We start from the raw sequence: 25,796 nt of genomic DNA, 5'->3' as shown, positions 1-25,796 counted from the left end.
AAATAGGGACTGCTGAATTTTATGTGAGTTGTCTTCCATGTTGTAATCAGAGCCACTTCATTCCCAGAAATCACTCTCACAAATGGACTGTCTTTATTTTACACATCACCAGATGAGGAGAGATGGGGGAAATTCTTATATTTATCAGTTTTAAGGCAACTAGAAACATTTCACCTATTCACCCAAAATTCAGTAACTGCTTTGGCCAAAACAAGTTTTTAAAATTGCAAGATACATAGCAGAAAAATGAAAGTTTAGTGACTTGCCTTTGAGTTATTTCCCAGTCCAACCAGAATAAATCACTTCACCAACTTTTCCACTCATTTCCCCAGTGAATTCCCCATTTAGTTGTAGCGTAAAGGGTAAACTGGCCAAAACATTTGTGACTGCTGCTGAGGATGCACCTACGTGTGGAGCAGCCATCTGGCTGCTGCTCAGAGACAAGTAAACCAGCAGAGTTCTGCTACACTCTCCCTCTGTGCAGGATCTGACCTGGTTCCTTTTACTCTGCCACCAATTTTCAAGCAACTTCAAGAGCTATATCATGCTTTGAAACTGTCGAAGACATGATCAGTGTCACAGTTTTAAGAAGAGGAGCATTCAAAATTCTGACTCCACCCAAAATACCAATGCTAGGTAACAGCATTAGGAGAAATGGACTACCTGAAGCCAGAACAAAACCTGATGCTACTGGGAAAAAAAAAAAAAAAGGAAGTGCCCTCTTTTGTTTATTTGAGACTTGCCACTGAATAGAAAATCTGGACTAAAGTAATCAGACTTAAGAGAAGCAATGAAAAATTATTCCCCAATATTACCATTGGGTGGCAGGGCCAGCTCCAGTGCCCAATTTAATTTTGGAAATGTGCAATTAAATTTATAAGACTAATAACTCAGTGCTTTAAGAATTACACTACTAGTAATTTTGACTGTATCTCAAACCAAGGCATGAAAAATCATGAAGTTTTTCACCTCTACAGCTAGCCCACAACCAACTGCTCTTGGGAGCTTCATGATTTTGTGGTCCAACTGACATAACCAGTGAAGTTTTGTCACCAACTGCATCCTCTAGATTGCTGAATTATGTCTCTAAAAACCAAGAAAACCAAATTTCAAAATGCTTTGATGATTGTGCCATGTTTCAATAGAAAAGGTATCCACAGTAAAGGTGTATATGCTTTTATACCTGTCCTTCATCAACCAATACCACCACAACTGTGACCTTTCCAGAGCATCAAATTTCCAACTGCACCCTCTAGATTGCTGAATTATGTCTCTAAAAAACCAAGAGAACCAAATTTCAAAATGCTTTGATGATTGTGCCATGTTTCAATAGAAAAGGTATCCACAGTAAAGGTGTATGTGCTTTTATACCTGTCCTTCATCAACCAATACCACCACAACTGTGACCTTTCCAGAGCATCAAATTTCAGTTCCAAGTTCTGAGACTGGCAAATGGATCCAGAAGCGTTAGCTCTGTGTGTATGGGAAAAACAAGCCTTTCTCTAATGCTCTATGGCAAGACGATACTGAATGTTGCTTACTCGGTGCAGGCAGAAGATTCTCGGTGAAGTGGCATGTCTTATCATTGATTACAATGCAAAACCACCATCACAAGCATCTCTTGAGCCAAGGAGTCATACTACGGGTGATTTTCCAAAAATTATCACAGGAGAAACCAAATAAAACCATAGGAGGTCCTGGATCTAGAAGCGTGTCACTACACAATGAAGAATTCAAGCAGATTTTCCTGTGAACGGTGGAGGTCCTAGCCTAGGGGTGTGAGAACTGCCACCACCAAACGTGATGAACCTACAAAACCGATGCTGTCACGCAGCCCGAGCCCAGCAACTCTCGTAAGGCCTCGGCCCACCTTCGCTGGGTGGTGGATGCTGTAAAGCCCGCCCATGGCAGCAGGACTGTGCCGGGCCGTGCCACCCTTCCACAGCCCAGGGACCGGCTGTTCCCGCACAGGATCCGCGCGGAGTCCGGAGCCGCCCTGCCCCGCCCTGCCCTGCCCTGTCCCTCCCGCTCCCGCCCCGCGGCTGCATCCCCTCGCTGGGCGCTCAGGGCCGCCCGGCCCCGGCCAGCGCCAGCTGCCCGCAGAGCGCGGCTGCCGCTCTCCGTCCCGGCCCGGCTCAGCCCGGCCCGGCTCGGCTCGGCTCGGCTCAGCTCAGCTCAGCTCAGCCCAGTCCGGCCCGGCCCCGCCCGGCCCCTCCCCTGTCTGCAGCGGGTGGCGGCGGGAGAAGGGCGGCGGCGCCGTCACGTGAGGCCCTGCCTGGCGCTCGGCTCCCCGCCCAGCCCCGCCGCCGCCGCCGCTGCTGCCAGCCCGGCCCGAGCCCCGCCGCCGCCTCGCCTCGCCTCAGCTCGCCTCGGCTCCTCCGGCGCTCCCATGCCCAGCAGCGAAGCGGTGCCGCTGGGGCTGGGCGCCTGCCGCAGGTCGGGGGCGCTGGGCGGGATGCTGTCGCTGGTGGCGCGGCTGCTGGAGTGGCTGCGCTCGCTGTTCTGGAAGGAGGAGATGGAGCTCACGCTGGTGGGGCTGCAGTACTCGGGCAAGACCACGCTGCTCACCGTGCTGGCGGTACGCGGCCCCCGGCCCGGGGCAGGGCGGTGCGGAGCGGAGCGGTGCCCACCGGCGGGGCAGGGCCGCGGGGTGCGGCGGGCGCGGCCGCCCGGCGGGGCTGGAGGGGCCGCCCCCCCGCCCGGGGCCGCCGCCCCGCGGCCTTTCCCCGGCAACAAGTGCGGGCTTTGCTGCTGCGGTGATGCCACCGCCTGCCATGAGGTCCCGAGGCGTTGCGGTGGGATGCGGAGGGAGGGAAGGAAGAAGGGGGGCCGGGCGGGAGAGATCATGAGGCAGCTTTTGCATCGTTGCAATCTCGAGAATTTCACAGCAGGAGGCTAAGATGTATGTGAAAGTGTTTTCAGAGGGAGGAGGAAGATGTCTTCTGGGTCTGGCTGCAGAGCGTGCCCATCTTGGAGCAGATTCGTGGGCTTGGGCTCTTGCCGTGGTTCAGGTTGCCTTTCCATGGTCAGTGTATCCCGGAATAATACACCGTGCATCCCTCAAGGCCGCGAGTTGTCCGTTACTGAATTCTCTCCTCCCAGCAGCTGCAGCAATACTAATGCCTCCCACAATTCCTCCATAGCTCTTCCCCAGCATTCAAGTCTGATTCCAGCATTCCGTTCCCTGTCTGGTGATGGCCTTGCAGCCTCCCTAGTGCTGACACCTACCATGACATTTTCTCTTGTGTCACCATGCTGAAATACATTTCTCGTCTTTGTTTGCTGTGCCCTCCAAACTGAATTTGGGTCTATCCCAAAGATTTGCTTTCCATCAGAGGATGGAAATATATACATATTTATGTTATATTTGCTTACTACTAATCATGAAGCTTAGTGAAGCGTTTCTGCAAGGTGGTATGTCTTATTAGGTGTATCGCAGCTCCAGCTGCTAGAAGATGAAAATTTCTAGATGTTCTTCAGTCCTTAATGTGAAAAGCTAAAAACTAAACTGGGAGGTGTATGGATTAAAGTCAGAGATTGAGGCAATGAAAACCTGAGATATGATATTTGGTACTTGCATTTGTATATGATTATAGAATAAGGGAAAAATAAGAGAGTGTGCATTAATGTGAATGAAGAAGTGGAGAGAGAGTAGGAGAAAAAGGAATGGCAAGTGTCCAGTGAAAATATGTTTTGGGTCACATCAGCGATCAATGGAATACACCTGTAGCTGGTGTTTTAGTTGGTTTGTCAGGCACGCAGGTACTCTTGCTGAGATAGGCCTCGGTGCATTTTATGCCCATTGGAAGTGTTCATTTCCCAAGGGAGGGCCTTGCTGAGGAATGGGGAAAAGGCATGACAAATTACATTGCTTCTTGCATTGTTTTCATGAACAGAGCAGAGAAGAGCACAGCAGCTCAGAGACCTCAGTAGCGTGTGGTGCCAGACGTTGTGTGTGTAACTGTTTGTCCACTCCCTTGTACTGTACCACCAGTGGAATGGCACCGTAGGTGTTTGGGATGTTATCTTCAACATCAGAGTGCTCCTGTTACTCTAGGTCTGATTTTCCCTGCAGATGTTATTTCTTAAGAGTATTCTACAAGGCATTCATGTTTTGTGACTTAGGGAGAGTCACACATTGCAGGTTTTATAGATTTTAGATCTTCCCGTCTGGAGATGACATGCCATGATAATCACCAAAGAAAAGTAGTTGGAGATTTTTGAAAAAAAAAAAAAAAAATTAGGACAAGGCTAACTAATATTATACATAATAACTGTATATTTAATAACAATAAAATAATATTCATATTAGAATATTAATAATATTTTCCTGTTGAATACCGTTGATATGTGAATGGCAAACAGATTTAAAACTTTATGTATGTTTGTGAATACTTATCTAGAGTGTGACAATGAAAATAGCTGTTGCAAAATAGTGGCTACTTAAAATGCATGCTGCAGAGGATCGAGAAAAAACATTGGAAATTACAATTCTTTTCACTTTGCAAGAGTACTCAGAGTTCCTATCATGCTAAGACTGAATATATACCCTTTGAGACAGTCTCTGCTCTTCAGAGTTTGAGCCATATTTAGTCCTTAGCTACCAATGGAAAACTTGGATAAAGTCACTGCCTTGTACTGTGGATGTGCATTGATATAATGGAGTAGAATCTGGTTTGATTGTTGATATGGCAGGGGGTAATGACACTGTTCATTATCAGCTCAATATTCAAAAACTTTTAGAGGACATTACAAACTTCTTATCATCAGTTATTTTTCATTTGTGTCAGGAGGTAATCTGTTTTTATTGAAATATGACAATAAAGTTTTTTGCACTTCTTAAATATTCACAAAAATAGCCAATTTTAGGTCATGTAACCTTCCTTAGCAAGCACAGTAGTACAGACTTTTTACTTTATGGTGGTCAGGTCATTACAACACAGTAAACAGCTCTTGAACTAACTTGAGCAAACAATTGAACCTATTCCTGTCTTTTCTTCACTGTGTGGAAAAATAAAAATCTGTAGACATAATACTTTCTTTGTATCTGATTCCCTTCAACCAGAATGGGGAATTTTTAGAGCAAAAGACAGAAGACCAATGAAGAGCATGTTAATTCTTTACTTTCTATCCCCAATACTAGAGAAGTTATGGTGGTTTGGTTTTTTTATTTATTTTTTTGTCTTCCAGTTTAGTATATTACAGATGATGTATAATTTGCTGACAAAAGTAGAATTTTGACTTTCTAAAGCCTCCTGAATTAACTCAGATTTTTCAGGCATTCCTGTCCTTGAGTAATGATGCTACATTTTCAGTGTTTATGTGTTCATATGTGTTTATACATCAGTCCTCCACAAATACAGGTACTAAATATTTTTAAAAAATCATATAATTACAGAATCATTAAGATTGGAAAAGAACTCAAACAGCATCAAATCCAACATTTGACCAAACACCACCCTGTCAACTAAGCCATAGCACAAAGTGCCACATCCAGTCCATTCTTGAACGCTTCCGGGGATGGTGACTCCACCATTTTCTTGGACAGACCAGTACCTGTGTGGTACTGGTATGGTACCCCCACAAGAGGGTTTACTGGTTGGCTTTGTCTTACTACATCCAGCTAAAAACTTCTGTCAGTGCTGGGTATGTGCATCTGTGTGAAACTGCATGGGCTTTTATTTTCACTTTATTTTTCCTACTGCTGTTGACAAGTTACTGATGCAGGGAGGAAAAAGACAAAAGATGATGAAGATGTATAGTACAGAATTTAGCAAGAAGAGTCCCATAAGTAAGGTTGAACAAACAGCTGATGGAAGTTGTTTCTTTCCTCAAGGATCTAATTCCAAAATCTTGTGAGACAATCATGTAATTGTCAAAAGTTGCACAGCTTTTAAAGCGCCAAATTAAAAATTGTTAAGCTTTAATTGTAAATGCAAACTGGAGGCTGAGCGTATTCTCACTCCACAAACAGGAAAGGGAAAAGTTTCAGAACTTGTACAGATCCCAGGAATAGCCCTGGAGGGGTAGACTGAGAGATACATTGCTGTTCCAGTGCTCCTTCAAGCTCTGATACTCCATTTCTCAGATGAGAGGGAACTGATGGAACATGGCTGCATCCTGCTTTGTCCATATACCCATGTTTTCTTCAAAAAAATCCCCCCAAACAACTAACACCCTATGGCACAAAGGTTGATAGGTAAATATGGGCTGATAGGTAAGATTTACATTGGTTTGATGAGAAGTGTCTCTGTTGCGAAAATATTTCTTGAACTGGGGGAGAAGGCAGCATTTTTGTGTTGGGGGTGTATGTTTGGGGTTTAGGGCACACTGAGTTGGCACCTTGTACTTTTCTGTCTTAATGGCATTCTCTTAGCTCTGCAGCAGGATTCCTCTGCTGTCACCTACTCAGAAGGAACAAGTCTGCACATAGTACTCTCTGAATGGGTAGTTCTTAACTATTTTTATATTTGGAGTTAAACTACTGGTAACAGTAGTAAGAAACTACAGGAAAAATCATGGTGTAGCCAGTTTTATAATATTTTATCATACTGGGTGTAGGACTAGGTGACCTTTGAAGGTTTCTTTCAACTCAAATCATCCTACAATTCTGTATTTTGGCTGTGCTGCCAAAGGATCAGATAAAGAATTATCTGAAGTCTCGTGGTTTCTGGGGTGATCTTTGTTGCTGAAGAGAATAAAAGATCATTTAAAGGGACTGAGATGAACAGTCTTCCATGATGTGACAATGCAGTAATTGAAGTGCTGGCCAGTGCTCTTGCTGAAAATGAATGTGATAATTTACAGTATTGTAAAATAACATTTTTTAGATTGCAAATGAGAACCTTTCTTGTACATATCAACTGTTTTATAATAAATACAATTTTGGTTTTATATTCCAGTCGGGGCAGTTCACAGAAGATATGATTCCTACAGTAGGCTTCAATATGAGAAAAATAACAAAAGGCAATGTTACCATAAAGGTAGGTGTGCATGTTTGAATTAATACAGAGTGAATAAATAATAGAGTAATTTCAACTGGAAATATGAAAGACAGGAAATTTCTTTTAAGCTTATAGGGTCCCTTATCTGTTTTTCTAGCTCGAGACTAACTTTTTTTAAAGCAATAGTAATATATATCTCTGTTATATTAATCTGTGTGATTTCATTGTATTCCGTGCCAGTCAGAAGCTTTGTTGCACTTTTTTGATTTAGGCAGGTCATAAAATGTGGAGATACTGAGTTAGCTGAGTTGACTCCTGGGGATATATCTATCTTCTCTCTTCCCCTTCCCCCTCCTCCCAACTGTAAGTAAAATCTGGAGCAACTTGACTCCTTACTTAGGTATCTCAGTGGAGAGTGTGGTTTAGCTCACATGCTAGCTATGCTGAAATAGAATATCTAGCTTAAATCAGTTATCAGAGAACCATCTCTGACAGCTCTAGAGACACATAGGCATCAAAATAGAGATAAATCACTCCGGTAGCATTAAGGCACTGCTGTTGTTTGATTATGAAGGGAGCCTGGTTGATTAATCTTGATGAAATTCACAACTTCTAGCTAAAATTAGATCAAGGGAATCTGGATTTTTGTCTTTACCTTGAGTTTTCCCTCCTTTTCCATAATTTGTAAGTTCTTGTCTCCCTCAGTTCTATAGTTACTCTTCCTCTGGTCTGGCATGACTCCTAAACCACTGATCAAATTCCAGAGGTGCCATGGTCAATAAAAAAGTTACTGCATTCAGCCATAGTTGATAAATAATCCACAGGAATAGGAGTTTCCTTTGTTTTTTTTCTTTTGCACAGAAGCAATGAGGCCATGATTAATAGAGAGAAAACATAAGGCGTAGTTGGAGGGGTGGTGTACCAATGCTGCTGCAGAATTGTCAGATGTAGAAGAAAACAGAAAAGTTGTTGATTGTTCATTAAACTAGGCAAAAATCTTTTACTAGTAAGCAGTTGTCAAGATAAAGTATTTTTTGAGCCAGAATAGTTCAGAAGGAACTGACTAATAGTTTATACCAGGGTATAAATGAGCAAATGATGTTGCAAGATTAAGTTGTGCAGAGAAGGTGTGGGTGAGTTTCTGTGGAACTGTGCCTTGTTTTACTCTTTGATCTCAAAAGTAATTTTATATATAGTTGCTATTATAGATTTTTTAATAATAAGGAGATAATGCTAACATAATGAATATGTTTATTAGTTTCAAAAAACATATTTAATTTGGAAGCCAGACTGCATAGGACGATATCTTGACTCATTCTCACAGTCTCTCTGCTACAACAGCATTCAGTGCAAGGAGGGGATGTAGGGCAATATGACTCTTAGGCATAGATGCTTATTTCCTGAAGAGTCTGTCAGGATAAACTACTTGTATGTCACTATTCCTGTATCTAGGTTAGAATCTTACAGGTTATTGCTACATAAGGTTTGCAAAATCATTTTACTTAGAGAAAAATGACATAATCTTTTGATAAGTTGGTGACTCAAGAATGATGGGGCAGTGCCTCTTGCTAGAACCCTTTTATGAACAATTTGCAGCCCTGTAGCAAGAATTCACAGTAAATTTTTCTTTAGCCTTTTTATCCCAACAAAACAGGTAACCCTTCTCACAGAAATATTATGATATTCAACTGTTAGCTATTAGAACTAATGGATGAATTATTATTTTACTAAACCCATGAAGTTCTTTAAACATGACAGAAATGTTCTTTATGCTAAGCAAAGACCTGACATTGTGTCTGACCTTTTTTGAAGGTTTCATGGGACACTGCAAAACAGAATCAATTAAACTTACTATAAAGTTCAGGCTGAGAAGTCAGCTGGGTCAAAAAGTCATCAGGTGAAAAATTGGCATTCTAGAAATATTAAGATTGATCACTTTTGGAAAAGTAAGTTGCAAACCCAGCAATTAGGTGATACTAATCCTTCATCTGTTTTTTGCTCTACCTTGGGGTAGGCCACTAAGAAGGAAGTACTATGCTAGTGCAGTGTCACTGCCTGGTTTCTTTACTTCAGTTCTATCTGCAGATTCCACACAATTCCATAAGGCAGAAAGAACTGAAACCCATGGTCTTCTTTCCCTTCTTCTGATTTTGGCAGTCATTTCCAAAAGCTGGTAGATTTATTCTCATTTTTAGTCTCTAATCTTAATGTGTAAATGTATGGTCACTGGTGTGTGTGTATGTGTATTTATCTGAACCACACTAAAAGAAAAACACTGATTATTTACTTGAGACAAAACATTTTGTAGGAAGATGCCAGTTTCAGATGCTCTCGAATTGAAGCTAAACCTGTTTAGAAATGTAAGGCTGTCAGCTTTAACCATGAATTGTCAAATTTTGACTTATCAATATGTTTAATAACCTGTCACCTGTTACTTCCAAGAAGAGAAGGCAATAAAGGAAGGATTTTGCCACACAGTGTTTGAAATCTAAGCAGGGAGCTTTATATTTTGAGGTTGTGGTTGAGGTATTGAGGTACAGGATGATTTCTAGCATCAAAGCATTTAATATACTGCAATGTAGGGATCTGCTAGAACTATTCTATTGAAGTTCATTACAAAACTGATGGCTATATTTTTTTCCCTGAGAAAAATATCTGACTGAAGTGCTTTGAGATTTTAACTCCAAACAAGTTTTTCTGTTTGGTGAGTGATTTGATTTGATTTTGATATTTTTTCTGGATCTGCTTGGTAGCAGTCCTTTTGCTTAGGTGAGATTTACTGTTCAACGAGCTAGACAGCAATTAAAAAATTTTACTTTAGCAAGCCAAGTTTTAAGAACCTCAGAAGACTTGAATTGTGAACTGCTATTTAAAGTGATTGGGAATCTCCAGCCTAGCAGCCTTTGGTTTTTGCAGCAATGGTCTTAGAGCAGTCTCAGTTAAAAGGAAATAGAGCACCACAGACATGTGTATGCACAGATAATGCCACAGATTCATTTCCCTTGCTCTTGCATTGGTTTTTCTTAAAACAGCATGGCCAGGCAGATTCTGCACTTCCCGGCCATGGTGGTCCGGAGGGAGTGGAGAGCAGGTGCTCCGGGCGCTGGGGCTGGCGGGCTGGGCTGTGGTCACCCCGGCTGTCACCGCTAGGTGCCGGTGTCCCTCCACCGCAGCCTGCACAGCCTGCCTGCCGGAGAGCACGGCTGGGCTTCCTGCTGCTTGCACTTTGCTCTGGAGAGGCAGGAGAAGGATACCGGCTCTGGGCATTCCTCTGCCAGCTTCCTTTGTTGCAGCACTCCTGCTCTGGACAGTAGTGTTTTCAGGTCTCTATGCATCCTCACAGAAGCAGAATCCTCCTGCTTTATAATGCTTCCTCCTACTAGTTAGGATTTCTTACCTGTCACATTGTCATTTCAAATGCCATGCAGTAATACAAGCTTAGGTGTGTACTCTTGAGTGTAGCTCCAGCAGTGTTTCAGCACATACTGGCTATTCTGTATGACTTGGATCACTCTGAAGAAGCTGTGCTGTGTCTGGCCTGATTTCAAGTCAAAGTGATTATTTCTGTAAAAAAAGAATTTTTGCTGGATGTCCCAGTGTTTAATGATAGTTGTCTGTAAGGAAGAGCTGTACTGGTGGTTCAAAAGGGCTGTGATCCACAGCAGGAAGCCCAGTTACTGGTGCTAAATCCCAGGGGTTGTTTAGTGTGTTCATTAGTGACCTGGCTGGTGGGACAGGGTGCACCTTCCACAAGTTTGCTGGTAGTACAAAACTGGGAGGAGTGGCTGGTGCAGCAGAGGGTTCTGCTGCCATCCAGAAGGACCTTGACAGGCGAGAGAAATAGACTGGAAGTTATGGAAGTACAAGGACTTTGCTTTTGTGTTCTGTTGATCCTTCTAGCGTTGCGTTTTGTGTCTTATAAAATGGCAAATAGCCTCTGATCACTTAGAAATACTCCCTCCCATTAAAATGCCTCTGTGCTTGTTGTCAAGAGTTGAAGATCCTTTGTGAACATTTTCTCTTGCAATTCTATCTCCAGTTCTTCAGCAGAAATATTATGATTAAATTATGAACATTGAAACATGCATATAGTTTTTTTCTTTTATTAACAATGCTGTGTTTAAAAGTTGGACTTTATCACCAGGGAGGAGGGAGAACAGAGTTCTTTCAAGGGCCAAGACTGATTTCAAAGAACATACTGTTCCGAGAAATATTGCCTGCAGAAAATGTAACCACGTTGCACATTTTTTTTGACTCTTAAGGGTGACTATGAAGGCATTTCCAATATCTAGGATAACAATTAGTAAGTATTCTAAAGTAGTAAGATATTCTAAGTTCCATATTAAGTTACATGGCTGGTAGGTACTAGAGGTCAGGCTGTGTAGATTTGTATATGTAGGGCAATTTATTAAAAAAATTAAGCTTATTAGGTTTTTTATTCTTCTGTTTATTAGGCAAAAAAAAAAGATATTTTTGGTTTAAGATTCCAGTCTAGAGTAGGTGATTGTTTAGGATTTGTCCCTCATGAGCTTAGCCAGGCACTGAGCAACCCAGCCTGAGCCAGTTGTCTGAACTTGCTGGGGAAGCAGTGGGTGCTTCACCAGGTAGCTAAGGTGGGTGAAACAAACAAAAATTTCCTGCTGTTGGTGCCCTCTGAGCACTTCAGTAGTCAAAGAGAAATTTTGGTCACCTGGATTAAATGCCTAAATTTTAGGTGATTGAAGTTGTCCCATGCTTTCCAGTTGCTCCCTATTACACACTGAGTTGGCCGTGAGTGCAATGACTGCTGTGTATGTGTGAGCTCATTGGTCACATCTTAGGCTTCTCTGTGTACATTGTGGTAGTGGATGTTACTGGTGCTGCCTTATTCTGTCCAAATACTCCTCTCTGCTTAACAAATTCTTCACCTGTTTGTTTAGGTTAGGTTTTATGGCTTATACTTTTTGCATACTTCCAAGAGGAAAGATACATTTCCAAGTTCAAATATTTGCAGTGTTGGATTCATCTTGCAGGTTGAGATGTCTGCATGTAAACAGCTATATGTCTGCAGTGAGGCTTAAGCTCTTTTAATAATAGTCAGAGGAGCTGTCATCAGTGCTGTCAAGCCTAGAGCATAATTCTGTCATCCTAAACAAGATGTTATATCTGATCAGCTGAAAGGCTGTCTAGACTTTGCTGACTACTGTGAGATTGTAGGTACTGAACCCACACACTGACATCAAGATAGAAATTTGTCATTGTAATCTCTGTCCACAAGAAATCTCCTACCCAGCATATCTGAAAAAAACCATGCAACATGACATCTAGAAAACGCTTTTCCTGCAACTTCCTCATGAACCATCAAGCCTTCCCACAATATGAGCTAATTTGAAGAAACACAGCTAGAGTGTTAATGAGCCTTCCAGTAACGGAAAGCTCTCAAAAATCTTTGAACCTATCCATGTGCATTTTTGCTCAACTGCCATGATAGAGCTCTGTGCAAAAGAAAAGGATCTGCTCCTTAAACACAGCTAATAGCTACAGTCTTAAGATGGAGCCTTCGATCCTCCTGAAAGAATTGGAAAGAGATAAATCCAAAGTTTCCTCTTTTAGAAGAATTCAATGTATCTCAGGTAAGCACATGGTAAACAGTGGTTCCATCCTGGTGATCTAGTTTACAGATTAAAACATTGCACTAATTAATGACACTGTAGAGCTGCAAGTACAATAAGAATTACTACACTACAGAAGTAGATAGGAATGAATAAAATAGATTAAAATGCAGTACCAACAAGATATGTGCCTTTGAGATTGAGCCTGAGCAACAAATCCTTGAGATTTTAATCTCCTGTGAGGCAGTGGTACTGTGTATCAAAAGAAACTTTCTCTCAATTTGGTCATTCTGTAATCTTTGCTGATTCTTAAAATCACAGTTTTATCAATCAGAGTAAAATTACCTTTAAATATTATGAAACTTTTATTCCTGAGGGGCCAGTAAAAGCCATGGGAGGAATTTGAAGACCAGTGTCTTTTAAAAAGCAACCAGACAAAGTAAACTTCTTGTTATAGCTAGCTGTATGTTCAGCTGTTAAGGTTTAGTCTCCTGCCTATCCCCATTCATACCCAGAACATACTTTTTACCTGTGTATTAAATACTGGGATGCAAAAATAGTTGATACACAAAACATGCAAGGCTCCTGCAGGAAAACTTCTTTAACACTAAGACCTCTCCCCTTTCCTTCCTGGATACCTCTTGTATTCTCACAGTTCTGTCTGTTCAGCCGTGTACTATGAAAATGGTTTGGTGCAGCAATTTGTGTTTTGAATTAAGTAGTTAACTCTTTCTATGGCTATTCAATATAATAAAGAGTATTAGAAAGTTACTATTAAAACCATTTTGATTTCAAAGAGAAAGAAGGATTTTTTTTTAATTTAATGCATTTTTTCATATATCACATAATTATTACTATGTTGATGTAAATTTGGTTCTAAAGCTCTGTTAAAGACACCTAGTCTATATTGTGTCCTTCATGTTGTACTTTAATGAATAGTTGTAAGCCTGATTAGGGAAACTGACTGGAAATGACTTATCTTTCCATTGTTTCAAGGTGACTTTTTCTCCTAATGAGAGTAATCTTGTTCTGCAGTGCAATTTAATGCTGCAAGATGTGTCATCAAGCAAGGACAAACCCAGGATTTTTTATCTTGTATTATTTATTTTGTGATTAGTCCATGCTACATTGTCTTGTAGATTTTCATGGCTATCAGAATTCCAAAAATCTAATCTGACTACTAGTCTGCCTTATCATCTTTCCCTTTTTTTTTCCCTCTGCTCTACCAAGAAAATAATGTAGTTTCTTTTTCAAGACATGCAGATGTGCACCAGATGGCTTTGGATAGTTTCAAGGTCTTGATGAGTTATTGGAGTAATTAGTGTTGGTGTAAGTTTTGTCACCTAACCATAATGCTGAATACTCATTACATTCAAGCTTTTAAAGTATAAAGGTTTATTTTACTAAGACCTTTGATACAGTGCTTCAAATGTCAGTACAGATATTAATTGATACCCACTTCATGATTAGAAGGTCTTTCATGTGTAAAATTTTTTGATCTTATTCAGGGGATCAAAAAGCACTCTACATTTAGGTGATACAATAATTTTATGTTGGAAGGACTGTTAAGATATCAATCAGGGAATTATTTTTATTGGTGAATTGGGAAATACTTCTTTCTAAAATAAGAATATAAGATACTGAAAATTATATAGAAATTTATACATAAAAATTATTTACAGGCTGTGAAATTAAAAAATAGTGGACATTAATTGAGAAAGGGCTTACCCCATGGCTCTGTGAAGCCTTGCTCTTTTGTGACAAGCTTTGTTGCCACAGAAGGCATAATTTGGATTTATAGGGTAAATGTGAGGACAACTCTTTAAAAAATTTGTTTCTTTATATATTACTTCCAAATTCAGTTGCTTCTGTAATATATATGCCTCCTAGATCTGGTATACAGTATATATTGTTTTGATAGCTAAATATGCTTAAAATAAGAAATAATTACTTCTCTTTATCCTTGGCAGAGGAACAAATCCATTACTTTTATTTTTCAGTGTTCATCACTGTCTTAATCTGTGTGTCACTTGTAACAGGTCTGTCTTTGGATGCAGCTGTAACAGATACGTTACCATGTAGCCCTGACCTGTGTGATGTGTATATGTTAGCTGCTACTTTGATCTGAGAAACAGTTTTGAAACAACATACTGTCATCCACCAAAAATACCAATTGTTTTGCAAGTAAAGCAAAATACGTAATTCCTGTACAGAAAAATAGTGTGTTAATGTTTTAACAAATTTAGGAATTCCATGGGGTTGCTGGGCACTAATAGCACGGGTAAGTATTTATAGGATTTGAGCTTTTGTAATAGGATAAGCAGAATTTGAGCTTTCTTTCTTTAAGAAACATTGCTTAATCACTTCAGGCCTACCTATACTACTGTTCCTTTTTGGTTCTGATTAATTAATCCTAAATGTGTCTGTTAAAGCACATTTGTTGAACCAGTGGGAGAACTGTGGAGGTAGTGGAGCTCCTTGGAGTGGGGAGCATCATCCCTTATGTGGATTCAGTCTGCTCTCTGACCAACTCTTTGTTTATTTACTATCTGTCTTTATTCTTTTTAAAATCTGATACCTTCTTAACTCAGGTCTCCCTAGCTACATTAAATATTAACTTGCATAACTGTTTCATACAATGATGATACTCTTTTTTGTTTTGAGACTGCATTTGCAATAATTCACTTCAGTATCTGAGTAGGACTTTTCTTTCAGTGAGTGGGAAAGGGTAACATTCTTCAAAAAACATTTGGAGCTTTTAGTGTCACAGGCCTGACATACTCTGTGAATGTGCATGTCCTCCTCCATTAGCTAGAAGGTGCCAAGAAGACCTTTTAATAAAATTTTGGAATTGGCAATGCAACCTGCATGCTGCATGTAAGAGTTAATTTATTCTGTTGGATTAGGGCTATGTAGTTAAAAAGTGTTTTGAGGCTGGAGTGTTTGTACTTTTTCAGGTGTGGGACATTGGAGGACAGCCAAGGTTTCGAAGCATGTGGGAGCGTTACTGCAGAGGAGTCAATGCAGTTGTGTAAGTTTTCTTTTGTATGTCCATAGAAAATGTTCTTTGTAATATATATTATTATAAAATTAGGTATTACATTATATCACACATAAAGAAAATAGATTTTTTTTCTGTCCACCTCCATCACATAAGAAGACCCAGTATAATAAAAGTAGTGTGTTTTGCACGTGCAGCAACCCAGACATGTAAGTAATTGCATATTCCGGGCCATTTTCCCCCCACAGGCTGTATTTAGCAGCCTAAATCTGTTATCTTCCTGGATCAATATCTTCCTATCTCAATAAATGCAGGGCTTACACAACTTTGGATTTTTCTAATGCTCTTGTCAATATCAACACGTTTGTCACATTTCAGATGTTTTAATGCAAATTCCTGCAGTTAATGGTCAATACCATAAATAACTATTTTTTGTTGCAGTTACATGGTGGATGCAGCAGACTTAGAAAAAGTAGAAGCTTCAAAGAATGAGCTTCACAGTTTGATAGATAAGCCACAATTGCATGGAATTCCAGTAAGTATTTTCCTTATTATTCTTACCTGAATGTTGACAGTGGCCTAAATCCTCCTGTGTTGGTTTCTCTGGTCTCTTAAAAATACTAGGTTATATATTGATGCAGCCTTGATACATTGAGCACTCTTAGAAAAATTACTGTGATTTTTTTCTCATACCACTCAACAACTTAGGAGTGCTGCTTTGTGTTTGTACATTTTCTTGTCTAAAGGTGAGAATAGATTTCAAAAATTTGTGTTTTCACGTGTTGCATTATCAGACAGTAATTACTTCCAGTCAGTCCCTTGTTGGCTGGGTTTCAGCAGTGACCCAGGTATGTTTCTGGCAGTTATCTTATGGCATGTGAGATCAATATTTCTGCAGGTTGGCAGACAGTAACATCAACTAGTGTCCTCTGCCTCCAGAGATTGCGAAGGAGCTTTTTTTATTTGTCCTTACTTTTTCTTGACTTAGTATTTCAAACTAAATTGTGTGGAAAAAATGCAAATATGCATCTGTTCTCCAGTTGGAAGTGTCAAAGAATAGTGTATTCAGCTGAAATTCTAATGAGGAATACAAAGGTGGAGACTAATGTTGTTTGCTTAAATGTAATCTGCCAATTTAGGAATCCATCACGTTGTCATTGGTCTATGTTGACATCACCAAACAAGAGTTCACACCTTGATTATAAGAAAGAAAACAGTCCCAAATACAAATGAGGAAGAAATAACTCACAACTTGATGGCTATTCCTTGGCTCCTTTTTTTGTAAGCAGTAATTTGGACACTTGGCCACTACAAGTAATCAAAGTTACCTGAGGGTGAGTGGACAGTGTAAGGACTTAAAGAATGCACTTGAAGTGTGTCAAAACACTGTCAAAGCCACAGAAGAAACTTCCCATAAGATAAGCCACTGCAGCAGGAACATGAGATAAGCACAGATGCCACAGCAGGCAGGAGCTAATTCCAGCCTAATGGAGCATCTAAACATGCTGCCTGTCTGGATGTTGCCACCATGGCAAACCGTGGGGAAGGAAGTGTTTGTACACGTGCCATCAGGTATGGGAATGGCATCCACACCCATGGATACCTGAGACTTGGTCTGTATCAAAATGGTACCTTCAGCATGCAGTCAGCCTCCCTCTCTCTCTCTCTCTCTCTCCTTTCCTCCCACTATTCTCAAATGAGAGTTTTTCAAGTGATTCACCATCTTTTTTATAAGGTTTGCTCTTTTTGTTGTGATTTTGTACGTTAATTATCTATTGAAAAAATCCTGCAGAAATGGACAGTTATGCTGCTCATGGAGAGTGACATTGCCTGTCCTTTGCACTCTCTTTGCTTGCTCTTTTGCTTCTCACTTTTCCTTACTGAAATGATTGGTCTCTCATATCTTCAGTAGTATTTAATTAAGTTCCTTGCCTCTTATATGTTATAATATCACATTCCAAATCCCCAGCCTGACCCACACAGTAATTTCCAAGGTGCAGTGATGTATTTTTTACTTACTTTTATTTCATATGTAGTAATTAGTATTGAACTTCCTTCAATTTATTGTGCTCAGGATCTGGCACTGTAGATTTTAGAGCAACTTTATTAATCTGGACTCTAAATTACTGCAAGTAATGACTTTAATATGTTCCAGATTCATGGGATATAATGGGACAGTCTTAGAATTGTAGCACATCTGGAAAATAATAAAATGCAACCATAACTAGAAATACCTTCCATTGCTTACTTTATCTTAGAATGTGCTCAACCCATTTATCTGACCTTCGTTTATACTTGAAGCCTTAAACAGGAACTCTGAAGTTCCAGCATCTATTCAGTAAATTTTCTGTATTTCATGGACTTAATTCCCAGTGTCTGCCTTCAGATTTCAACCATGGATGCTCAAATTGGACAGAGGGGTGGCTGGTGCCCAGGTGATACTTGGTTTGTAGGCTGAGTTGTTCAGTGCATCAGTGTTAAGAGACAAGAGAGGAAAAAAACTTAGAAAGAATTTTTTCTTGGTCTTTAGGACCAGCCTCTGCTGCTGGGGCCCTACTTTTGATTAACATCAGTCTGTCCTCTGAATTGAATATCCTTTGGTGGCTTGAGTGCACCTGATGCATGCTGGCTTCTAAAATTTCTTTGCATTTAATCTGATACCATCCTGTAATGCCACCCAGTATGGAGTGATTCACTTCCAGAGAGACTTTTGATACTAACACACCCAGAAATAATTCAATCCAGTTTTCAGAGGGTATACATCCAGCATCTGGTCCTGACTAGGTACTGGATTTCCATGATGTTCCCACAGTCATTGATAATTTTGAATATATCCTCCATTTTAAATAGCTGCAAGATCCAGAATAATGCCAACAAAAAGTTACAGACCAAAAGAAACTTTTGTTGCCCCTGGATTTAATAGGTATATGAATTATTTCTTTCAGGTGTTAGTTCTTGGAAATAAACGAGACCTCCCAGGTGCACTGGATGAGAAGCAGTTAATTGAGAAATTGTAAGTAGCTGGCTTTTGTAAAAAGCTGAGACACTTTGAAGTTTGATATGTAAGTCAAAATTATTGGTAGTCTGTGACAATAACTGGCTATAAAAGATGCTATTTTGCATGCTCAGATATTCGACTTCGAGCTCTGCTGGCACCTGATGTAGTGATCTAGGCTGATAACTGACCACAGTAGATTTGAATCTCTCTTGATTGTTGTTTGGTTGTGTGAAGTTATTTCAGATAATCCTGTTTTCCCATCACTGAGGAAAGAACTGCTAGGGATACTGAAAGGGTCATTTTGACTTCTTGCAGTACAATGCAGTGTCAGTTTAATGCCTGAATGGCATTAGAACAGAGCCATATCAATCTAGTGTTGGTAAATTTAAGCAAGTCAGATATTTTTGCCAAATATCCAAAGCATAACTTAGGGATTACTGAAAGTAACAAATTGATGCATAGTAAATGTAATTCTAAAGAAAATATACTATTTTGTAAAAATGACCAGTATAGTACTAATTCTGTAAAATTGGATTCCCACGTCACATAATTTTAATTAGTGTGAAAGTGAAGTTTTGCTGTAGTAAGGGTGGTCCAAAGACTGGGCTACTAAACTGGGGCTCTTAGAATGGCTGAGGTTGGAAGGAACCTTGAAGTCATCTACCTCTGCTCAAGCAGAGACTTTTGCCCATTGGAGCTGCTTGCTCTGGACCATGTCCAGACAGCTTTTGAACATCTCCAAGGATGGAGACTTTGCAGCCTCTCTGGGCAGCCTTTGCTAGTGCTTGGTCACTCTCAGAGCTAAAAAGTGTTTCTGTGCGTTCAGAGAGAGCTTCCTGTGTTTCAATTTGTGGCCATTGCCTCTTGTCACATCACTGGGCTCCATCTTCTTTACAGGCTCCCTTCAGATTTTTGTACATATTAATAAGAAGTTCCCTAAGCCTTTTCTTCTCTAGGCTAAACAGTCCCAGCTCTTCAGTCTTTCTCTTAGTATGTGAGTTGCTCATTAGTTTAGTTGTCCTTTGTGGGGCCCTATTCCATAGATTCGTATCCCTCTTGTACTGATGGTCCACAGCTGATCAGGTACAGCCTTCCTGGTGCAGAGTAAAAGGGAAGGTTCACCTCCCTTCAGCCTGCTGGCAGCACTCCTAGTGCACCCCAGAATACCATTAGCGTTTTTACCACACTGCTGGATGGTGTTCAACCTGGGGACCCACCGAGGCTCCCAGGTCCTTTCTGCAAAGCTGCTTTTCCAGACAGTTGGCATTTGACCTGTCCTGGTGCCTGGGGTTGTTTCTCCCCAGGTGCAGGACTTTGCAGTTTCCTTTGTTGCACTGCATGAGGTCCCCTGCCAGCTCTTTTCTCCAGCTTGTGGAGGTCCCTCTGGGCGGCAACACGACCCTCTGGTGTATCAGCCACTCCTCCCAGTTATCTGTCATCAGCAAATTTGTCCTTTGCCCCATCATTTGCAACAAATGAAGTTGTAGAACAGGATTGGACCAGTATTGGTTCTGGTGTACACCTGTAGTCACTGGGTTCCACCTTGCCTTCATGCCACTGATCACCCCAGTGTTCAGCCAGTCTTTAGTCTACCTCGCCATCTGTGCATCCAACCCATACTTCCTCACCTTGTCTGTGGGGATATTATGGAAGGCACTGTCAAAGCCTTAATCAAGCCAAGGTGCACAATATCTGTTGCTCTCCTGTCATCTACCAAACTGTAGATTTCATTGTAGAAGGTTATTGAGTTGATCAAACGTTATTTCCCTTGTGTGAATTCCTGGTCACCTTCTTGTCTGTCACATGCCTGGGAATAGTTTGGATTATTTGCATTATCACCTTCCCAGAATCAAGGTGGGGCTGACTGTCATGTACTTCTCCGGGTCCCCCTTTTTCTAAAGAGTGGCATTTGCCTTCCTGTGCTCTCAGGCACCTCTCCCAGGTGACATGGTTGTTCAAAGTGGCCTCACAATGACATCAGCCAGTTCCTTTATCACTTGCAGGTGCTTCCCACCAGGGCTGATGGACTTCTCCATGTCAAGTCTACTTATTTATTCCCTGGTTAGATCATTTTCCATCAGGGGTACAACTTGTTTGCTCTGACTCATGATCTCTGGGGTTTCTGAAGGCTAATCTTGTTAGCAAAGACAGCATTTTCATGTCCTGTGTAACCAGGTCCCCTGTCTCATTGAGCAGTGGGTGCACATTTTCTCCTGTCTTCCACTTGTCACTCTCTAGTTTTCTTTCATATCCCTCATGAGATCCAACTTCAGCTGGGCTTTGGCTGACCTGCTGGTGTCTCTGCATTCTTGGACAATGTTGCTGTATTCCTCCCAGGTTACCTGTCTCCGCTCCAACCTTCTCTCTGCTTCCTTTTAATTACCACGTTTATGAACTCATTGTTCATCCACTTGATGTCTTTTGGCTTTTTTCCCAGGCTAGTTAGGATAGGTTATTCTTAAATTTGGAGAGGAACTTTGGATATTAGCTGGCTTTCTTTAGCCCTTCCTTGCTACAGGGCCTAACTACATGGGACTTTACCAAGCAGATCCCTGAAGAGGCCAGGTCTGCTCTCCTGAAGTCCAGGGAGCTCTCTCTTTAGTTCTCTTCTTTGCTACTCTTGTGTGGTCTTCAGACATCTCAGTGCCTTCACTTCCCACCTGTCCCTAAAAATTTTTTGTGCATGTCTGTGTCACTTGTGTGAGGATAAATAAATGAAAAAATAAGAAAGTGTTCAGAAGCTCTGAGGGGAGTTGGAGAATTCCCAGAAAGAAGTTGATTAAGAATCAGTTTCTTCCTAAATGCAGAGGCATCCTTTCAGTAGGAGTCAGATGTGATATATTAAGTATATAGTAAACATCCTAAAGACAAATGGTATGATCATTTGAGCACTAATACTTTATTATGATTTACTGGAGAAAAAAACTCTGAATTCTTAGTGAAAGGTGAATGATAAGACATGGGTAATACTTGGTTGCATAACAAGATATAAAAATAATAAAATGTTATTTTTGGCTTATGAATTTCTGTGGTTTTATTTCTCACTATTACACTGATCTAATGAGAAATTCAAATTTTTGTGAAATGACTTTATAAACTTTTAATCCTTATAGTTTAAGAAATGTGTAGTTTTCTATGTTCAGTGGCATATTTTAAGAATTTAACATCTGAGAATAGAATTGAATCCACTGAGTAAAAAGCAGAAAACATATAATTTAATGGAAATATCTGTTCTCAGTGTTTATGGGGTTATAACAGCACTTACTGTTTTCGTTTCTGTAGAAACCTTTCAGCTATTCAAGACAGAGAAATCTGTTGCTATTCTATTTCCTGTAAAGAGAAGGATAACATAGGTAAGCTTCTTCTAGTGTCATCAGTGTATGATGGGTTTGTACTTTGGATCAGATCAGGTTTGAACATCTACCTCCATTATATTATTGGAGGTCTCAATAGATCTCAATTTACATTGAAAGATACTTGGCAAATATTGTAGGCCACTGTATTTGTTTCAACATAGAATTATGTTTAATTAAGAAAAACCTTGTAGAAATATTTAGGTCCATGGGAAGTTAATTTGACAGGGACCATGGAAAAGTGTATTTAAAGCCTGGAGTAATTGAATCCTTTACAAGAAACCTGTGTTACTTTTGAAGAAACAGTAGCTTTCTATGAAGGCCTTCCAATTATTAGGTGATCCTAAAAAAACTGTTGGGGATTTACTCCACACATGGTTTTATTTGGTAAGCAGGTTTTATGAGCATGTGACTGTTCCTCAAACTGAGGGATGGGTGCTTTTTCCAAGAGGAAATGCAATGAGTGTATCCTGTCATCAGTGAAGATCTATCTCCCTGTCTTCCATCTGCCTTTGATTTTGCCTTTTCCTCTCTCCCCTATCTTCCACTTTCCTGTCTCTTTGCTCTGTCATTTTCTCCCATTCCCTTCCCTCCACAGGGCAGGAGGAAGGGATGAAGCACAGGCTGAGCTAGCAGCAGCAGCAATTGTCTGGGGCCGTGCCACCTCTGTGCCACCCTTCTCTGCATGCTGCTGAAACAAGTGGTGCTGGGTGGGATGGGATCCAGCCTGGCTGGATATTTATAGCTGCTATGTGAGGAAACCAGACTTGATAGAAGAGCTGGGCAGCTCTGTAGGGCTCAGCTGAGTGAGGAACTGTGAGAGTGGGAATAGGAAGAAAGCCACTTTCTCTCAGCTGCAGGGGAAATTTCCATCCTCCACAGAGAGAACCAGGTAATGGAGATGGTGAGGAGACTGTACCGTGGCACCTGGACTTCATTGAGCTGGGGGAGAGTTCAGCTGTGTGCAGAGATGTGTTAGGCAGGAGGGCCTCTCCTGCAGGTGGTGTAGATGACTTGGGTGTGTTAGTTAGAAGGAGACAAGACACATGTTTGCAGCTTGGGGTGCAGCTGTTATCTCTGAGTGAGGAAGATTAGCCTTCAGGAGATAAGGACTGTAGAAGACAACACAGGATAATCTCAGTAGTTGAAGTACAGTGAATTTGATAGAGGTTTTTGAAATGCTGTACTTGATCCTGATCAAATTGGCAAGGCTGCAGTGGAGGTTCTTAAAAGTGGGATTGTGACTGGAAACTAGTAAAACCAGCTTAATTTCTGAAATACTAATGGAGAAAATAGATTTTGATCCTAGTCTGTTTATCTGGATGTCCTGGAGGAGAAAAGCATGCAACAAAAAGCATCCTAAAATTTGCATGAAAGAATGATCATTAATGCAGAACAGTATAGATCCCTTACTTGTGGAAGTTCTGGGAGTAGTGATGAAAAAATCCTGAGACTTGGTCAGGTATCTTCCAGTGTAATATTGTGCCTAGAAAGACTAGATAGGTTCTTGAATATTTGCAAAAAACAAAATAAAGAATGGGAGCACACTGCGTGTACCATTTCAGACTGTGGGCATTGTTGGAGCACCATATGCCATATTTTGAGGAAGACCTTGAAAAAAGAGGTTGGGTGAGAAGCTAGGGACACCAAAGGACTGGAATGTACCATTTATAAAGAAAGACTGTTATGCTAGCTTATTAAAGTGATGAAACTAGTCTGTTAAGGAGAAGACTGGCAGCTGTCTTCTTCCTCTGTGTTCTTGGCTGATGCCAGCACAGTTGAATGAGATGATACTGGTTTTTCAGCGTGAACTGCAGCCTAGTTAACTGGTCTCATCAGGAGGTGTAGGTGTAAGGCTGCTAGTTACTGTGTCCTGAGAGACTGTGGAAGATAATTATATAGTTATTAGCTTTGATATAAGTGCAGTGCTTTTTTCTGCAGTCTCAGAGCCTAAGCAGGTTTGCAAGGATATTCATGGAGTGCTATCTTGAACTTAAGACAAATATGGCAACAAATTTCAATTTGAGGGCTAGAGCTGCTGCTGCCCCCTGACATCCTTCCTGCCTTCCTGACAGATGTTACTGCCTTGAGGCAAAAAAATCTAATCTGCTCATGAATCAGTTTGTGAACTGCTGCAGTTTTCAGCTCAATGCCTTGGATTGCATCAGGAGGGGTGCCAATTTCAGCTATCAAATTTTAGTCCAATGTTGCATGTCTTTCAGAGACCTTGGACTCCTACAACCTATCTAAATAGCTTCTTAATATATTGTCAGATGTTTGCCCTTCTCATTCCTTCTGTTTGTGTATTTGCCTTTGTTCTCACTTAGCATTCCATTCTAGTCTGGATTTTACAGTTTGTTTTATGGTCATCTTAAATCTTTGCTTTTTCAACAGTTCCTTATCTATCTATGGCTTAGAGAACTTGATGTCAGTCTGTATTTCAAGAATACAAAATGCACGTGATTTAAAAACATACAAAAATAACCAGAAAAGGACCACCTGGAGGTTGATGTTCTGAACTTCAATTATGTGTGAATGAGAACCTGTGGGTTTCTGGGCTTTTGTTTGGTTGGGGTTTTTGTATTTGTATTAACCTGCTGGTGTTCTGTTGTGCTTCTACAGTCTGCAAACAGGCTGTTGAGTTTTTAATTTTGTTTCATCTATCCTGACAGACATAACATTACAATGGCTTATTCAGCACTCCAAATCAAGAAACTGTTGAAGAAACTTTTGCTGAAGATTACTCTTCCCCAATCACTTTGATTCCTATCACCTATACACACTGAAAAGATAAGGAATGCAACTGTCTACTACCAGGACTCACTGTGGTCATATTTGTTAACAGAAGTAATCTGACTTGCTGACTTGTAATTTGTCTGTCTGGTTCTTTTTTTTTTTTTTTTATTTGAATCCAGATATTTGTCTGCCTAGGTGAAATTCCTGAACGCCTTAATACAAGACTGGAAGAAATCAATAATTTTTTGAGCTGAAATGTTTTGAGTTTATGCATGCAAATTGTCAAATACATAGTACTTTTTTTCTAATTTGAAACTTAATAAATTGTGCAGTGGAAACAAATGACTTTTTTTTTGAATGTAGCATATAATTATTCACACAGAATTTCTTCCCTCTGAACACATGTAGTTAAGTACATTCAATCAATTAAATCAATTAATCAATTAGAACTATAATTAAGAGCTTCTTATTTGAACAAAATGCTGATATTCAGAACACTTTCACATACTCTGGAGAAAAGTTATTTACAAAGTTATGTATCTGTAGTTAATTAGTTTTTCCAGTCACTAATGTGAATTATTCATATGAATATTCTTTTGGAATTGAAAAATAAAATGTTCTAGACAATCTTCTCCTTCTTTATTGGGAAAGGAAAGAGTCTGGAATTGTAGTGGGTATTTTTCTTTTTTAAACAGAGAAGGAAATAGCTGGTGAGATCATGTACATCTTCTCTGACGTTAATAACCCCCAAAATTCATGGATTTCTTAAGCATTGTTACTGTAAATGAAATGGTGTTTATGGACTACTCTGTCCATTCCTCAATCTTTAGAATTTTTGAGTATACAACATAAAATAGCTGTGATCTGAAGTAGGATTAGTCCTTTGGAAACAGATTAAAGAAGCAATTAACTTTTTAAATTTTGATGCTTCACAAGCATCTTACAGATACCTTCTTCCAAGTACTTCACTTAAAATGCACTCTGATGGGAACTTTTCTGTGAATATGGAAATTCTATTTACATATGGAAATTTCATCTCAAGAAACAGTAGACACACTCAGTGGCCAAGTGTTTCAAGGACACTTGCAGATCTAAGAGGGAGAAGTTCAGGCATGGTTTTCTAAAGATGCTGTAAATCAATCGATTGCTGTAGTATTGAAAGGGCTGTAAGTC

The 25,796-nt window shown here is 40.3% G+C and overlaps 1 protein-coding gene across 1 annotated transcript; it reads left to right on the top strand.

Annotated features, from left to right (window-relative positions):
- The first annotated feature begins 2,290 nt into the window (after positions 1 to 2,290).
- Positions 2,291 to 25,250, top strand: LOC118698207 (ADP-ribosylation factor-like protein 8B). The gene is made up of 7 exons (XM_036401323.2): positions 2,291 to 2,578; positions 6,903 to 6,983; positions 15,493 to 15,566; positions 15,978 to 16,071; positions 18,482 to 18,549; positions 21,817 to 21,887; positions 24,560 to 25,250. Exons 1-7 carry the CDS (start codon positions 2,390 to 2,392, stop codon positions 24,607 to 24,609), a joined length of 627 nt encoding a protein of 208 aa, XP_036257216.1. The 5' UTR covers positions 2,291 to 2,389; the 3' UTR covers positions 24,610 to 25,250.
- Positions 25,251 to 25,796: the final 546 nt, after the last annotated feature.

This window comes from Molothrus ater, chromosome 5, assembly GCF_012460135.2.
Source record: "Molothrus ater isolate BHLD 08-10-18 breed brown headed cowbird chromosome 5, BPBGC_Mater_1.1, whole genome shotgun sequence".
NCBI lineage: Eukaryota > Metazoa > Chordata > Aves > Passeriformes > Icteridae > Molothrus > Molothrus ater.
Note: the sequence above shows the minus strand (reverse complement) of the source record. Positions and strands in the feature narration are given on the sequence as shown.